The 18389-nt window shown below is 37.6% G+C and overlaps 1 protein-coding gene across 2 annotated transcripts; it reads right to left on the reverse strand.

Annotated features, from left to right (window-relative positions):
* Window positions 1–1855: 1855 nt before the first annotated feature.
* Window positions 1856–17285, reverse strand: LOC141752311 (complement factor B-like). Of its 2 annotated transcripts, none has more exons than XM_074610141.1 (19): window positions 17206–17285; window positions 15964–16028; window positions 15017–15223; window positions 14745–14930; window positions 14484–14660; window positions 11663–11749; window positions 11249–11388; window positions 9505–9649; window positions 9276–9401; window positions 8688–8798; window positions 8398–8532; window positions 6239–6345; window positions 5750–5882; window positions 5416–5554; window positions 5116–5192; window positions 2910–3010; window positions 2678–2807; window positions 2511–2560; window positions 1856–2373 (listed from the first exon to the last, which is right to left on the reverse strand). In XM_074610141.1, exons 2-19 carry the CDS (start codon window positions 16019–16021, stop codon window positions 2182–2184), a joined length of 2301 nt encoding a protein of 766 aa, XP_074466242.1. In that variant the 5' UTR covers window positions 16022–16028; window positions 17206–17285; the 3' UTR covers window positions 1856–2181. The 2 variants fall into 2 exon arrangements, with proteins under 2 accessions (XP_074466242.1, XP_074466241.1); XM_074610140.1 differs by having other exon boundaries at window positions 17194–17283.
* Between the last annotated feature and the right edge of the window lie 1104 nt (window positions 17286–18389).

Raw genomic sequence — 18389 nt, forward strand, 5'->3', positions numbered from 1 at the left:
AGCGTTTTGATGAAACCTTTTAAGTGCTGTAGTAATTCTTTAAGTCATGTCTTTTTTATGTAGTTTTGGAAAAGGTCTTAGAAAAGGAAATTGGTCATTGGTAATGCATAAACCGTGCGTCATGCAAATTATGATAACATTTCTACTTCAAATATAAATCACTTTTTTCCTAAATAAAGGTTGCTTATTCCATTCCTGCATAGAGGCAATGAGCAATTTGGAACTTACAAAATATATAAGCCTGCATTATTATGTAAATTAGTTATACTGAAATATCTTCACTTTTATATAAGCAAAGCCAGCCGTAGAGCAGCTTCAACAGGACACACTGCACTTGTCTGGACTGTGGCCGTGCTGCTACGCCCATCTACTGTATTTGGGAAGACTCTCTCACTGACTCTTCCTCACACTGGTGCCAATTCATGAGAGATTTATGACGTCAGTGGTTGTCATTTACGGGAGCTGATGTCTGGTTCGTGCGTTTGTTTGGTCAAGTTGTGACTTGCGCAAACTTGGAACTCATCGGCTATCAGTCTGAGGACAGATAAGCCTCTGGGGTCTAGGGGCTATATTTTTCGGATATATGGGCCAGGACTTCCTTTTCCGTGCGCTGCTCATTGTATACAGTAGCAACTTGAGACACAAGACTGGAGTATACGACCGGATTGTTTCACAAGTAGCCTGTTTACAAGCTAATTTTAGACCTATAAAAAGCTAAATCATCGTCAAACAATAGCTGGTGGGTTCCCAGATTGCATTTCGGCCAATGTGTTCCACCTCTTTTGCTCTCCACACGGACTGTTTACCTGCATTCAACCAAAACCTGCTTAAACGTGATTGGTCAATACTACTCGGACAACAAACAGAAACTTTCCAGTACCAAAAATCTTGTCCCGTTGCCTACCGATTCTTCATGTAAATGCTGAATCTGTTTATAGAGATTATGACTTGTGTGTCATCTGGTCAAAGTGAATATTTAAATCTGTCATTATTTAAATCTGCAGTAGGCAGAATATTTTTTGAATCATTGGACAAAAAATCCATAATAACCTTTCAGCATATTGTAATTCAAGTGTTCTGAGAGAAAACTAGACTTCTGCACCTCGTCATGGCTCTGTTTTCAGGCTTTAAAAAATCGAGAGCGTTCCTATTGGCTGTTCATTCAACAGAGGCAGCTGTCGATCACTCGCGAACTCCAATCAAACGGTCAAACTAGGCAGCGCTGATCAAATATGAATCAATATTCTGTTACAGTAATGCCTATTTCTCGTCTCAAATGTTTTAAGAAACATCTTGTAGTGTACTGTTTAGCAGTAGAATGAGAAAGTTTGCTCTGGCTGATCTCAACATGGCGGCCGGGTCACAAACTTTCTCATTTTACAGCTAAACAGTAAACATGATTTTTTTTAGATTACCTGTCTCATGCACTACTGTTTTATAAAAATACCTTTTTTGAATCTATTTGCTCCAATTCTCCCCACTACAGCTTTAAGCTCCATGTTTGGTTTTGCTGTGATGGTCCAAGATCGAGGCAATATGGATAAAATCTCCATCATAGTATGGGTTATTTATTTCATATTAGGTAATTTCATTAGTATTATTTCATTTTGGAAGATCTAATAACTGTTTATGGATAAAATAGACAGACAGGAATGTCAGTTTTAGCTGATCCATTGAATTTACTAACTCATAAATAAAAGTAAATTATCACAATGATAAAGAATCATATAAATACTCAATATTGCCATAAAGCAGTTCTGCTAATTGTTTTGCAACTGTATATACTGTCACATCGCTAACCCTGATCCAGGGTATTAACCATTTGAATTAGCTTCTCTTCAAAAACATCAAGACAAAGTTTTAGACTTATTTATTAACTTCTTCTTTACATCGTAATTGACCACTGACAATACTGAATAAATGATGATAAAGTACAGCTATTGCATGACTGTAATTGTGCATTTTGAGAATGGGTGATGTCTTTTTTTGAGCATGTGTATGTATGTATGCTTTTGATGAGAAAACATTATCTTAAAATTTTATATTTTTCATTATGAACGCACAAAACAAAAATTCAGCATCAATCAGCAAAACAAAATACAAGCCAGTGTTTTTAAACATACAGTATACACAGATCATATAACAAAAATGGCAAAAGAAATCACAGTATGCAAATATCTTTCACTCATCAATACACTCCTCCAAAAACTCAAGTGGTGCGTAGTCATCCTGGGTTTCATTTCCAAGTATCGATTTGAGAAAAGGGACAACTCTGAAAAGATTGATATGGAAATCTCTGGAGGTCTCAACTGACTCGACGACGCCACCACCCGACTTGCACAAATCCGTGGTTCCCCAGCTGACCAGTGCAACCTGTGAAAGAAACCGTTGGTTAATTTACATGGTCAACAAGAACTCAAATGGTCAAATTACATTACATCATTTATTTCAGTGGAGTTGTATTTTCTTTTTGATATCAGGTGGATACGTGGAAAAGAAGGTTGGTTTACCTGTATCGTGCGATGCTCATAGTTCTTGAACACAGCACCTCCAGAGTCACCTGTCCCAACAAACACACACACATGGTTACACCCAAAATAATGGGCCTCAGTTACTGGTCTGCACCAATGTTACTCATGTTTTAGTATATAAAATGCATGTAATAGAGGGAACATACCGTTACATGCTATATGATCTCTGAAAGGAGTCAGACCGCCAGTGCACAGGAAGTTATCAGTCACAGCAACCTTTGGATTCGTCGTTGTTATGCCTGGTGCCTGTAGTGCATGTTTGATGCACTCGTCTCTCTGCATTGGTGAGTTGGAAGAAGAAGCATAGCTCAAAGTGACTTTTAGGGTTGGAGTGAATAATGAAGAAAGCATGCAGGCACTCAGTAATTTAAAACTCACATTATCGCCAAGCTTAGCGTGGGCATCTTTTTCATCTACCGTGGTTCCTTTCTTGGTCAGGAAAGTGAGTCTTTCAAGATGATTCTTCAACAGAATCTGCTCTGTATTTAGAAAACACAAAAATACACTAAATTGTACTGGAGGCTCAAGAGAAATTTTTAACTGCAAGGCCATTAAATTGACAGTAGACAGTAGTAAGACATATTTTACATGAATAGGAAATATTAAGTATTTATTTCTTATTTTTGTTTGTTTTGTTAATATATCTGTTAGAATATAATCATACTCAGATCTTACTTTGTTTTATAATACTAGGACTAACTACATCTACACTGCATTGCAAGAACACTTTCTTTTAAGCTTTTAAGTTACATGCAGAGACTGTTAATAAGAAGTGTCCGTAATCACCGTGACCATTGGTTTGTGGACTGCCGTTTTGAAACCTCAAAGTCCGCATTTCTTGACTTTTTGCAACCAGAAATGACACGAGAGTGTGGAGCTAAGTACAACCGAACGCTGAATAAGACATTTGTAGGTGACCAAAATGTTATAATTTACTTTCATGAACTGAAAACACACTGTGAAAGGGTTAAAGTTGTGAGACGAAAACATGGACAACTCCCAGTCAATCAAAAGGTAGCCACACCTTAAAGCATACTCTGCTTTATGGTCTATTTGACTCTAAATGGGACCATAATTTACTAAATGAACATCATGCTGTATTGAAGAAGACTTGAAACTAGCGATTGAGACCGTAAACTCATGTTTACAATGTTTACTGAGGTAATAAATCAAGTGAGAAGTAGGGTCATTTTCTCATTGACTTCTATACAATCAGACTTCTTTTTGCAACCAGAGGAGTTGCCCCCTGCTGGCCATAAGAGAGAATGCAAGTTTAAGGCACTTCCACAATGGCTTCACTTTTCAGACCCGGAGGTTGCCCACTGGTTACATGTCTTGTATTGATCATCAAGTGGTGGGAATGCAGATTTGTTTCCTGGGACATGCAGCTTTAGCCTCAGTCTTTTAGGACCTAGATCAAGTATGTAGCCTTCAAATGCATATTTAGGACCCCTTTTACAAGATTCTTGTTTTAAAACGAGTCAGCTGGAAGAATTAAAAAGTAATCTAGAAACTGCATTTTCAACCAACTTATGGAATTAATATTAGCTTAATTAGCTAGTTAACTACAGCTGATAAAATCTGCTAATGACAGTTCGTATTTTAACCGACAACATTGACATTGATATATATGAGAAGCCTGCTTTGTCTACCTCTGTCTTAAATTAAGGACCAAGTGTTTCAAAAAATTACTAAAATGTTTCAGTGGTAAATCTAAACTGCATATGTGTCATGCCAGAGTGGAAAGCTTGACAGACGTAGCAACAACACTAACTAAGAGGTGCGGGGCTTAGTGGTCAATTGTGGTTAATTTAGAAACTGCCAGAATCAATTTAAACTAGGGCTGTCAATCGATTAAAATAATAATAATAATAATAATAATCGTGATCAATCGCAAATTTAACACTCTTATCAACATGGGAGTGGACAAATATGCTTGCTTTATGCCAATGTATGTATATATTTATAATTGGAAATCAATTAACAACACAAAACAATGACAAATATTGTCCAGAAACCCTCACAGGTACTGCGTTTAGCATAAAAAATATGCTCAAATTATAACATGGCAAACTCAAGCCCAACAGGCAACAACAGCTGTCAGTGTGTCAGTGTGATGACTTGACTATGACTTGCCCAGAACTGCATGTGATTATCATAGAGGGCATGTCTGTAAAGGGGAGACTCGTGGGACCCATAGAACCCATTTTCATTCGCATAACTCGAAGTCAGATGTCAAAGGACCCCTTTGAAAATGGCCATGCCAGTTTTTCCTCACCAAAATGTAGTGTAAATTTGGAGCGTTATCTAACCTCCTTTGCAACAAGCTAGTATGACATGGTTGATACCAATGGATTCCTTAGATTTAGTTTCATATGATGCCATTATCTTCACTCTAGCTTTAAAACTGAGCCCACTACAACCTAAAAATCAACAGTTGCGTGAATGTGTTAAAGAAATTAGTGACGTTAGAATTAATTTGCGTTAACGCGGTATTATCTAATTTTAACAGCCCTAATTTAAACAGTAAGATAAGCATTTTTTTGTATTTATGTGTTACATCATGTTGGTGGAGTTATCTCACCTTGTTCCTTGCAGGTGGATTTGCCAACCAGTTTCAGAGCATCACTGGTCCCCTGGGCGCCAGGTATGCAAATAGGTCTGAACGAGACACCAAAAACAATTTAACATGGAGAGGATGATGTTCCAAGTGAACAACTTTTGAGCCAGAATATTTATTTATAAGAATGCATTACATATGTAACATCTGTTTGTGTGTGTGTGTGTGTGTGTGTGTGTGTGTTATTGTTTTATTAATAAACCCCCAGGCAGGAATGAGAATGTAACATCATTCATCCAAGTATGAGTGTTTGTAAGTTCTCACCTAACAGCACTGGAGATCTGAACATCTTCCTCCAGTTGGATGAGAGCCACATCGTAGTCATAGAATTCCTTCACGCCATCATCCACTTTAGCTTTATTATTGTACTGCGGGTGTATTTTGAAAGTTTTAACTTTTTTCACTGTAAAAGAGAAACAATCAAGTGTTTGTATTATTGGTGCTGTCATCAGTAGCGGATAGCAGGTACATTTAGTCAAAATAAGGTTAGGTTTTGACCTCAAAACTTACGAAATTTGGATACTAAAGTGCCATTTTACCATGTTCACATAAGTGGCATAAGCAAACAAACAGATGCTAAATAAGCATTTATCATTACCTCTTCCCTGTCCATCATCAATCTCAACTTTGACGTGTTCAGGTAAATCTCCAAATTTGAAGCAGTGAGCAGCAGTCAAGATAAACTGCGGGGTCACCAGAGAGCCGATGCAGTTATTTGGCAATCCTTCATTCTTAAGTATTAAAAGGGAAATACATATATAAAATAGTTTATAATATATAGAGTAACACCACTGTAAAAAACAACAATAACATCAACAACAACAACATGGCGGTACATAATTAGCAAACAGTTTTTCATGAAATCCTACATCTGAAGGTCTGACTCCACTGTGGTGTAACTATGCCAAATATCTCTGAATAACAGTTATTTTCCTCAGTGGAAAAGAATATTCCTCTGATTTTACTGATAGCTGTGGTCAAGTGGAGGTTTTTGGCCATTACCATGCCTAAATCATTATCTAAATGATTGTGATTCTTGCAAATATGTTTCACAGATGAATTATAATTGAAATACTGAAACATTTACCTGGACAGTAATGAACGCCCACCATGGATACCTTTTCCTCTTGATATCTTTTTCTGTTGTGTCATACTCCTTGTGAAGACCACACAGACCCATAACTTCATCTGCATCTGCATAAAAAAACAAAAACCCAACCCAATCAATGTCAGTATAATCAGTATCCAATATAAAGTAAAGGCTCAATGTTATAGCTAAGCGTTACAATCATTATTGAAATGCTTTCCCATGGTGATTTACATTTACAAACAAACACATTGGGAGCAATTTGGGGTTTAGTATCTTGAACCCATTACTTAACATTCATTTATGGTTTTATCCAGAGCAATGTTGAATAAGTTCATTAAACCTCTATAGGAACAAGAGCTAGGTGTCATCAAAAATTGTAAGTGAAAGACATATTTTCATATATATTTTCAAGCTATTCATGATTTTTGTTGGCTTCCACTTGTTCTGCTTTGCACCATTCAAAAGTACAAAATATTGACGTTTAGTAAGAGAAAATGAGGGAATAATAACAGCCATGCTAGCAGCTATAGGCCTATGAAGCTTTAGCCTACTTGATGTGTGGTGCTTTGAGCTAAATGGGTCGTGTCTAGAAGGTAACCCTCAAATTGTGAAAGATTGCAAAAACTTGCAAAAAACTCTCACGAAACTCGCTGCTTGGCTACGACCTATCCTTAACTTAACCATTCGAGGTCAATGTCTAAACTTAACCATTTTGTGAGAGTTTCGCAATTTGCATGTTACCTTCCAGACACGGCCAGCTAAATGCTAACATTAGCATGGCAGCATGCTCACAATGACAATGCTAACATGCCAATATTTAGCAGGTATAATGTTGACCATGTTCGCCATGTTCACCATGTTAGTTTAGCATGTTAGCATGATTGCTTATTAGTACTAAACATAATGTGAAGCTGCAGCTGATAATTTGTTTTACATGTTTTTGCTCATAAGCCAAAATAGCTTACTGGACAAATACAAGTTTTAACCTGATGATAGCGCTTGAAAGGTAGGCTATTACAATTCATCATGAGGTGAATGTGTGAACCATAATTTCATGGCAATTCATCCAATAGTTTTCGAGAAATTTACCCTGACCCACAAATGTCAACCAGCTGGTGGCACTGAAGTTAAGTCATGGATCCCCAAAGTTAGTATTATTCATCCTCTGAGGAACATGAATATCTGTACAAAATGTCATGGCAATATTTTTTTTAGATACGTCAGTCTGCACCAAAGACATACATTATAGACCAACATTGTCATCCCTCAATACAGTGGTGGACTCAGGCTGTCTGAGGGGCAGGGGCGAAAAAAAATATAAAAGGGCACCAGCTGCATGTAGTGGGGCACCAGCGTGCAGAACGTTTTCTAACATGTAGGTCAGCCTGTATGACACTGCATCATGTTTTCTCCATTTTAAAGCCACCCTAGAGGGCACTTCATCCCATTTTCTCTACTGGAAGAGCACTCTAGCGGGCCCTTTATCATGTTTTCTCCATTTACGGGCACCCAAGAGGGCACATTATCATGTTTTCTCGACTGAAAGGGAACCCTAGAGGGCACTTTGCCATATTGGAAGTGCATCCTACAAGGCTCTTTATCATGTTTTATTACACGGCTTTGTTGAATACTCGATTCTGATTGGTCAATCACGGCGCTCTATGGTCTGTTATTTCTTTGTAGCAGACCGTTGCTATGTATAACAGACCATTGCTATGGGCACAGTTCTAATGTGGGACTCTGGCGGACTGATTTTTTGTCAAATTATTGATTTCTTAAGAAAGTACCAGTGTAAAACACACGTTCAGGTCCAACAATGACCGGCTCGCTGTACATTATCCCTTACTTATCTACCTTAGGGACATCCAAAAGGGCACTTTTGCAGTGTTTTTTTTTTGTTTTTTTTTTGTTTAACATGGTATCTGCTACATCAGAGGTGTCGAGTTAGGTATCATATAGAGGCACAGATCAAGAGTGATAGTTCTGCCTGTTTTTAAGTACTTTATGAAACAAGAGAACCATTTTTCTGATGATTATATATCTCCTTTGTGTTGAATTAGAGGGTGGAGATACATAGTTGATGTCCAAATAGAATTACACTAATGTGTTACCAGATTCATTCAGCATTCTTCATTCGATTTCAACAGTTGACTTACCAATTATGTCATCAAATGTCTCTTGTAAATTTGTGATGTTCTTCATTCTGAAGTAATGCTGGCCGCCGGTCCCTGCTACAAGGGGCTGCAGGTCGTCATCAAAGATCTCAGCTCCAATGGCAAAAATATAAATGTCTGTAACAGAATGAAACATAACGTTAACAAGCGAAACATTACTCTCTCTCTGTTTAGTTAAAACGTTGTGTTCAAACTGCCAGCTAGGCGTTATTGTATAACAATGAAATGTTACTGACAATATAGCTAGTGTGTGGCTGAATGCTGAAACTCACCCAGATATGTTTCTCTTGAATGAGTCTCCTGTTCACCAGTGTGGTTCATGTACACCATGTTCTTTATTTTTGCCACAGTGGGTGCAGGTGATCCGCCCATATTATAAGCACCTGCGTTGAAAGAAACCAGTGTGTTAAAATTATGTACAGCAGCTTTATTCAGAATACAGCATTTGCTATTCAAACCTTTTTTTACTGCTTTCAACTTATATTAATGATACTTTATACAACCTGCATATTTATAATTTTAAATCAGTGCTGATTTGATTGCACATAAATTTTAAATCAAGGGACGTAGCAGCAGTTGGAACATAGTAAAGTGGTGAATTAATGAACATTAAAGGAATAATCTGACATTTTGGGAATATACATTTATTTGCTTTCTTGCTGGATGAGAAGATTGATACAGCTTTCACTGTATGAGTGGTATCAATCTTCTCATCTAACTATAAGCAATCAAGCAAATAAGAGGGTTTTCTAAAATGACAAACTATTCCTTTAAATAATTGTAACATGAATATTTAGATTCATAATTAGAAAGAAATTGGCAGCTTCACTGCTGAAGTTATTAAAAGTGGCTGAAATTACCATCTGTAAAAGTGATAATGACGTGACGATGTTCCTTAAAGCCCTCTCCAACTCGTCGCTTTATAATAGCCATTCGTTCCAAGAATCTACTAAAGACGAGGTTCAGATCTGTTCCAGTGTTTCTGTCTTTGAGTCAAAACACACACACACACACACACACAGTAAAACATAGATCAAGCTGTGTATTAAAACAGTATTTCCAACTATGTCTCGGATTTATTTAACTCACCGTCTATTTTAAATTCATCCAATTTAGCCGTGATGGCGCTTAGCGTTATTTTTTTATCCAAAAAATCAAGAATGTTGACAACTTCAACTATTTCAGAAGAGAAAAAGATGATTTCATAGTTTGGAGACACGGTAAAGGATGAAATCTGCGGAGACATAAAGCAAATCAGTGTAAATACAAGGTGGATGATCTTTAGTATTGTATGAACTTTTGACACAACTTTGTAAACACATGTAAACTGCTGTGAAACATTTTGTCGATGCGACACCTCCTTATGTATCAAACTGCTTATGGTTGTTATTTTGTTGAGTAATTGATTCATTTATCAGCGGAAAGAGAACCCTGTAGTATGCATTGACAACAAGCCAAGGGACTCGGGCCAAGAAGTATCAGTCAAGATTATGACGTGTAATTCATAATGCAATTTACTTCTAATGGGCTGTTGTGCTGGCAGCCAAATGGGGTGAGATTATGGTTGTACATGTCATGTGCACAGTGTGCTAAATGTGCTTCTAAAAGTGTGTCACACAACGTAAAATGCTTCATATGTCAGCTCACAGCAAATATATGATACAATTTTTGACTTTAGATAGTGAAATCCACTACTCCAAATTAGTATTCCCTTAGCAAAAATAAGTTTATTCAAGTGTGCTATTAGTATACTTCTTTTAAACTTAAAATAAGAGAGTATACTTGATGTACTTATCAGAGATATACTTAACAAAAGTATACATAAGTTTACTTGGCTCATACTGACAAGGATACAGAAAAGTCTAAGTATACTTGGCTTATACTGACAAGGATACAGAAAAGTCAAAGTATACTTGGCTCATACTGACAAGTATGCAGAAAAGTCTAAGTATACTTAGCTTACACAGACAAGTATACATAAAAGTATTAGTATACTTGGCTTATACTGACAAGTATACAGAAAAGTCGAAGTATACTTGGCTTATAGGCCTACTTGTACTTAATCCTTTGATGGAAATATACTTAAGAAAAGTATAATTAAGTATTGTTGCGTTATAGGCCTACAGAAAGGTATGCTGGCTAGTAGTTGTGCTTACTTTTTGATAGAGTAGCATATTAATGTTACTCGGTGCATTATTATGAAATGTTATATCATCCTGCTTTTTTCAAAATAATAATTACTATTTCAAAATGAAACTAAAATGTGTTTATTTTCAAAATAAAATATGCTGCTTTTTTATACTTAACAACATAATTTTCTCCAAATTACCATTTCATAATAGAATATTTCATCACAAAGTCTTAGTATTTAGAGTAGAGTATATGGGCAAAAAAATACTTCTAATTAATGCTTTAAAGTCCATCAATATCCACATGACTTTTCTGAACCATATGTAATACTGTGGCTTCCTCTGCCATGCCCAGTACAAACTCTATCATTTTATTCCTTAAGTGATTGATCAAATGTCCAGAGTAGTCACACTAGCTGCTATATTTCTAACATGTTTTAACAACTCAGCAGATTCATTGCCAGCATCCATCAGTCACCCCAATGTGCATCCCACAATCAGCAAAAACAATCTGACATCTCCAGTCGCAGCACAATGTTGCTGACCGTTTGCAAATTCAGCATATTGTTAGTGAGGCTATTCTGTGGCGATCGCCCTCTCCATTAAAAAAAAGACTGTAAAATTACATTATTAACATATACCGATGTATCATTTTGTATAAATCGTACTTACTTTTAATCGAGAGGAAGCTGTTTGTTTCTTACCTTTGAAATAAGTTTTGTGATAGCATCTCTTGCTTTATTGACGTGTTCCTCTTCGATGCTCTCAGAAATATCCACTGCGATATAGATGTTGAGTGTCCCATTTTTTGAAATCCTGATTTTTCTCCCCTCCTGTGTGTCATCTGAGCAATCCACAACAAACACTGTTATTGTGCCATACACATAACATATTCATATGTAATTCTTTCTATAGAGAAAGAATTATAATGGAAAAAAGACAGTGGTTATATTGATATATACAGAGCGTAGGTATTATGGCTTAGAGAGGGTTGAGTTTTGATGGAGTAACTAAAAAGTAGGATCAATTATTTACTTAAATATGCTGTAATAGCAAAAATGATCATATAGCATTGCTATTAAATAATGTTAATAATCAGATTACTTCCAGGAACTTACCGATGGGCTCTAAAGTGGTGAGGCTGTCTTTGATTGCGCTGCCAAATGCCTCTGAAACCTCCAAAGAAGTGTCATATGTGTGTCTGTCTGCAAGAAGCAAACACCACATAAACAGAAGTTTGTAATGTAAATGTAAAGAAAAAGCAAGTAAAAGAACTCGCCACAGAGACTAGGGTTCAATTCTCAGTAGTTTCAGGCGGCGTTTAAAAGTGGGAAGCTGGTGAGGGATCATGTCCTTTACTTTCTTTGCTAAGTGTGGAGATCCAACCTGCCTGTCGATAGGACATGATCCCCAACTGGCTTCCCACCAGTGACCAGGTGGCTGCATTTTAGAAAGGGCAAGACTAGCGGTACAAAACCAGAACTTGTCGAAAAGTGAATACTGTATACAAAATTCAAGAGTTCACAGCTAGTAGGATAATTTGGGGCCGGGTCATGCTCGATCAGAACGATTACGTACAAATTCAACAGAAATCAAATGTGTTTATAGTTGTTCCAAATGGCTATACTTGAAGGTGGAATGAGAAGCCAGCCATCCAGCCAACTCAATGTGTATCAGAGGAACATGAACGTCTGCACCCTCCCCAGACCAACAATGTTACAGGTCGCAGCAACAAGGACCAGAGTGTGAAGCTAGTTGGCCGTTACAAATAGAGAGAAATGGTTATTTTTGTGCTACGCATGTTGTTACTCTCAGGTTTGAACATTTAGATCATCATATTTTACCTTTACTTCTTAAAGGGCAACTACACCCATTTTCAAAATTCATACATGTTATTCCTATGGTCTAAAACAGTCCAAAATATATTAGTAAACATGAACAACTCTCTCCCAAATCCAAAAACTAGAGTGCTAAAACTCAAAATTGTGATGTCATAGGATATTAAGTGTGGAGCTGCTCCATGGACAATGAATGGGAGACTGATTTTGTGGACCGACAGAATATTTGTTTTCTTTTTTACACCCAAATGAGCTTTATTCTGTTGTAGTGTTGTCAGTTGTGAAAATGTTCCCATATACTCAGAACATTCCTCTGGGTGCTCACACTGGGAGTGTGATGACGGGGTCCAACAAACACAAGGTTTTCATCCAGGACACCGCTGTTCGTGTCCCTTGCGTCACGTAACAATCAGCTGTTCGTTCATGTCCCGTGTTCACAATGTTCAGTGTCATTTTCACTGTACAAACGTAGTAGTTTTAAGCCCAACCATGTTGTTTTTTCCTAAACCTATTTTTAGCATGTGTTTACTGCGACCGAAAAGTGATGGCGAGGGGCCTGACAAAGTTTCAGTAGGCTATATGATGAGTTAGGATGAGAACGCGTTGGGTGGGCAGGTGGGTTTTAAGCGGTTAAAGGTGGTTGACCAAGGTATTGACATGACTTTAAACCTAAAAACTGTTTCATGTAAGCAAGGAATATTGCTTCACCTGGCCTGTTTACCACAGAGAGTGACTCAGCTGTCTGAGTCACAGTGACATTTACTGATTTACTGACTGTCATCTAAAAACTGAAGGATTAATAAATTAAAAGAAACATGTTGCACATTAGTTGTAACTTTTGACCCTTACAAAAAAGAAGTATACTTCAAGTTTATTTTATGAAGTAAACTTAAGTACAGTTCAAGTATATAATCCCAAGTATACTTTATGTAATAAGTATACTAATATCAAAGTACTAGTAATATACTTGTAAGTGTACTACTTGAATACTTCTTTGGTTCAAATTGGCCCACTCTTTAGTTTATAAAATTATACCTTTAAAGCTGAAGTAGGCGAGATTGGATTTGGATTATTTTTATAAAAAGGTTGCTATATCCAGATAGTAGTACATGTAATAGGTAACCTGAAAAAAATCATGTGCTTCTGTGTCCTCCGGTGCTCCTAATGGCATCTGCAAGATTTCACAGACCGGAGGAAAACAAGCAGTAAGAGCTGATCTGAGGTCTACTGTCCATCTACTGTCTATGAGAGCCGTCTGTCAATCATTTACGAACTCCAACCAAACGGTCAAACTAGGCAGCGCTGATCAAATATGAATCAATATTATGTTATGTTAATGCCTATTTCTCGCCTCAAATGTTTTCAGAATCATCTTGTAATGCACGGTTTAGTTGTAAAATGAGAAAGTTTGTGACGCGGCAGCCATGATGAGATCTCTTGAAGGAACGCCAAGTACCGGTCACATGACTGGAGCACAGCCAATAGGAATGCTCTCTCTCTCACTTTTTAGTTTATGAATGTACACATTAAACTATACTCTCAGTAAACTACCTGTTTAATAGTTTTTATTGCAAGTATACTTGTAAGTTTTCTTTAAGTGAACTTATAGTACTTAGCCAAATATACTTTAACTTTTTTTCTGTAAACTTTTAGTAGAAGCCAAGTACACTTGGACTTTTCTGTATACTTACTGTTGTACTGTCGGTATAAGCTAAGTATAATTAAGTATAATTTAGTTTCAGTATAAACCAAGTATACTTAGACTTTTCTGCATACTTGTCAGTATGAGCCAAGTATACTTAGACTTTTCTGTATACTTGTCTGTATAAGCCAAGTATACTTATGTAATATGTATACTTTTGTAAAATATATCACTGATAAGTACATAAAAAGTAAACTGAAGGCATACTCTCTTATTTTAAGTTTAAAAGAAGTATACTACTAGCACATTTAAATAAACTTCTTTTTAGTAAGGGAAGTGTAAATTAATTTGACAAGTTCTTTTGCAGGTGTGTACATTGACTCCAAGCAGAACTTTTCATGGCAAATCTTTGATCAAATGACCCATAATGTTAACAGTTTTTGTAGGTATCTGTCTTACAGTAGCATGCTGGCTCTTTGCCCGTCCACTGGCCGTTCTCCTGACACACTCTCTCACTGGACCCCACCAGAAACAGGTTGCTATTGCAGGTGTATTTCACTTTGTCGTCAATCCCAAATATGTTCCCTGTTCTGGAGGCGCCAGCTGGGATACCAGGATCAGCACAATCGTTCCCTGCTGTGATAACAAAGAGACATAACATGAGTCATAAAACAGTCACCAGAGAGGATGTACCTGAGTAGATGGCTGTTCAGGACTTACTGTCACGGCTACAGATGGGAGTAAAGCCACTCCACTTCCCGTTTGGTAAGCACACACGTTTGGACGAGCCTCGCATTGTGTATCCAGAGTAGCACTCGTACGTGGTCTCATTGTCCACAAAGTACTTCTCCTGAGGAGGGGAGACGTTTCCGTACAGCAGCACATTGGGGTCAGGGCATTCAACAACTGCAAAACAAAAGGATCTGAGTTATTATGTAGAGCAGGCAGCCTGAGGCAACGTCAGAAACATCATCATCATCATCATCACTCACCCCTGCATCTCTGAGGTGAAAATCTTTTGGGTGCTGGTCTCCAGGAGCCATTACGCTGGCACAGGCGGGTCAGAGAGGGGAATGGATAGTAGCCCTCAGGACAGTGGTAGACCAACATGCTGTCTGTAGTCAGCTGTTTAGTCAGTGTGTAATGACCGCCTTCAATTTCCATTTTCTCCTCCATGCAGTCACAATGAACTTCACCTCCTGAAAAATAAAAGACCGTTTTGGGGGCATGGAGGTGTAGCACGTACTTCTAAGATTAGGCATTAGGCAAAAAGTTAATATATGTACATGTGCGCTTAAGATACTTGTTGTTTTACTGTCTCTGTGTGTGGTTTAGTCTTGACCTGTTTATTCTGTAATGTTATGTTATTTTATTTTGTGTGTTGTTTTAGTCTATTACTGTTTATTCTTCCATTGTCACTATGTGAGTCTGTTTTGTGGACCGACCCCAGGAAGACTAGCTGCCACAATGCTGTAGCTAATGGGGAGTCTACTAAACTAAACTAAACTAAACCGTAATACTTTGACTGTACTATCAATATTAACTGCTGTTGACACTCTGGGGAAAACTAAATTTACTGTTTATAAACAGCACATATTAGGAACATGAAATAATCTTATTTCAAGAAAAATAAACTGGCAGCAAAATCAACCTGAGCAAAAACTGATAATCCATTTTATAGTAACTGTTTCAGAAAAAAAACATTCTGACTGGAGACAAAGCATTGGATGTATTTGTCCACTACCCTTTTACTTAAATAATGTTTTCAGTAGCAATTGCTGATTGCCATATGCTATTGACCTATTAAACATAACTGTTTTAAAAAGTCTGTGAATTATTTCAAAAATGTTCTTATTATGTCCAACTATGTTACAAAAACTCAGCGGGACTTTTAAAATGACATATAAAGCATATATCTTCTAAAGTAAAAGTAGCTCACCCAAACAGAGGAGACATGAAACTGCAGTAAGCCAACTCCAGTGGACTGAAAATCCCATGTTGAACCTTAAAATGGGGAACAATATAAAAATGAGAGGATTTTGCAGGAGCCGTACATTTATTTCAAAGAAGACAGTGATGTTCAGAAAAAGGGACGGATTAACAAAGAACATCCTGGTACTTCCTCAACTGGCTCCTTTCGACGCAAAGGAGCAAGGACTCTACTCCGAGTCCCTCACGGATGACTGAGCTTCTTACCCTATCTCTAAGGGAGACGCCAGCCACCCTCCTGAGGAAACCCATTTCGGCCGCTTGCACCCGCGACCTCGTTCTTTCGGTCATGACCCAACCCTCATGACCATAGGTGAGAGTAGGAACGAAGATTGAACGGTAGATCGAGAGCTTTGCCTTCCGGCTCAGCTCTCTTTTCGTCACAACGGTGCGGTAAAGCGAATGCAATACCGCCCCTGCTGCTCCGATTCTCCGACCAATCTCACGTTCCATCGTCCCCTCACTCGCGAACAAGACCCCGAGATACTTAAACTCCTTCACTTGGGGTAAGGACTCATTCCCTACCCGGAGTAGGCAAACCACCGGTTTCCTGCTGAGAACCATGGCCTCAGTCCTTGCTCCTTTGCGTCGAAAGGAGCCAGTTGAGGTGGTTCGGGCATCTAGCACGGATGCCTCCTGGGCGCCTCCCTTGGGAGGTGTTCCAGGCACGACCAGCTGGGAGGAGACCACGGGGAAGACCCAGGACTAGATGGAGAGATTATATCTCTACTCTGGCCTGGGAACGCCTCGGGATCCCCCAGTCAGAGCTGGTTAATGTGGCCCGGGAAAGGGAAGTTTGGGGTCCCCTGCTGGAGCTGTTGCCCCCGCGACCCGATCCCGGATAAGCGGTTGAAGATGGATGGATCCTGGTACTTATTAACTTCATGACAAATAAAAGGAAATCAATAGTGTGTGTGTCATAGAAAATATCCAAACATATTCTCACAAATGTGTAACATTGCATTAGACCCTAATAGCAGGGAGATTCAAATAATTCAGTTTCAATCAACTTGACTAATGTAGAAATAAAGGACTTTTAGTTAACTATATAGTAATAACTGGCAGTACTTTTTGAATATCAACACTCATAAAAAGGAAAAGAACAAATCTTAGGTTTCTACTCCCAATACTTGACACTTTTCCTAAAAGCCTCTAAATAAATAAATAAATAAATACATACAGTTCAGGTTACCTGTTCCTTCTGAGTGTTGAAGTCCAAATCCCTCTGTTTTGTGTGTCCTGACCTTAAGTAGGCCAATTTTGGTCCTGGATTTTCCGCCATGTGTACACACACGGTCACATGTTTCATTAAAAAAACAGAGTAATTGGGAAACCAAGACAAATACAAACATTTGCTTCATCATTTCCCGAAACCTGCAGGCACTGATAAGCACTGCTTATTGACACATTGATTAAGTTATTGATTGAACAGCCCGTTATACCAGACTGGTTTAACTGTAGCTCTCCCTGACCCATAGAGTCATTTTTCTGACTCCAACTTCATTAATTTGTTCAGCCACTTACTCAGTCAGCAGACTTATTTGGAAATAATATTTGTTGACCACTTACATTTATCTACTTTCTGTCCAATATGTCAATTTTACACTCCACATAATCTAATAGGCTGATTACTGTGAAATTGACACATTCAAGAGTTTCCACCCTTTGACCCAACTGTCTCTCCTCTAGCACCACCCTCTGGACAAACTACACTACTGGTGCGGCCTTTTACAAAGTGCCTCAGTATTTGTTCCATCCAACATTTTTGTGGCATGTAATAATATAGTCTGTAGGAGCTTTACACTTTCAGGCACTTGGCCTGCTTAAGCAGTGTATCTCAAAAACGTGTTCATTTTTGTATCACTGCAAGACATTTTTGTACATCTTCATGAACTGCTGCACTAATTTTTAACACTTTATTTATTAGATTTTCCAGAAACATAAACAATATTTAACTATATCAGTAAACCAACATACACAGGACAAAGAAAAATAACATGGAATTTGTATTATTACATTAAAAAAAGTAATAAAACAGAAATAAAATAAATAAACAAATAAATAATGCAAATATGTATTAAAATAAACAAATAAATAAATAAATAAAAATGTTTTTTCTAAAGCTAGTAATCACCAATGTCCAATTTCATCCCATTATACAGTCACCACTGCACTCATTTCAATGAAAAAAAAAAAATCTAACAGTTGCATTACAATTCAAGCTACTCTTGTTTGTCCTATTTTCAGATCCAGAAACAGATGTACATGTTCATGATTTTCAAGAAACATAAACGATACATAATTATATCAGTATACAAACATACACAAGAAAAAAAAATAATAATAAAATAAGACCACATACAAAAAATAAACTGA

The sequence above is a fragment of the Sebastes fasciatus genome, chromosome 16 (assembly GCF_043250625.1).
Source record: "Sebastes fasciatus isolate fSebFas1 chromosome 16, fSebFas1.pri, whole genome shotgun sequence".
Lineage (NCBI taxonomy): Eukaryota > Metazoa > Chordata > Actinopteri > Perciformes > Sebastidae > Sebastes > Sebastes fasciatus.

What these genes read in the sequence shown, in the direction of transcription:
- LOC141752311 (XM_074610141.1), bottom strand. Translation starts at nt 16,021, where the DNA reads ATGGGATTTTCAGTCCACTGGAGTTGGCTTACTGCAGTTTCATGTCTC. An exon ending in TTCACCTCAGAGATGCAGGG is followed by an intron (nt 14,931 to 15,016) that starts GTGAGTGATGAT and finishes TTTGTTTTGCAG; the next exon opens with TTGTTGAATGCCCTGACCCC. An exon ending in ATGAGCATCGCACGATACAG is followed by an intron (nt 2,374 to 2,510) that starts GTAAACCAACCT and finishes TTTCTTTCACAG; the next exon opens with GTTGCACTGGTCAGCTGGGG.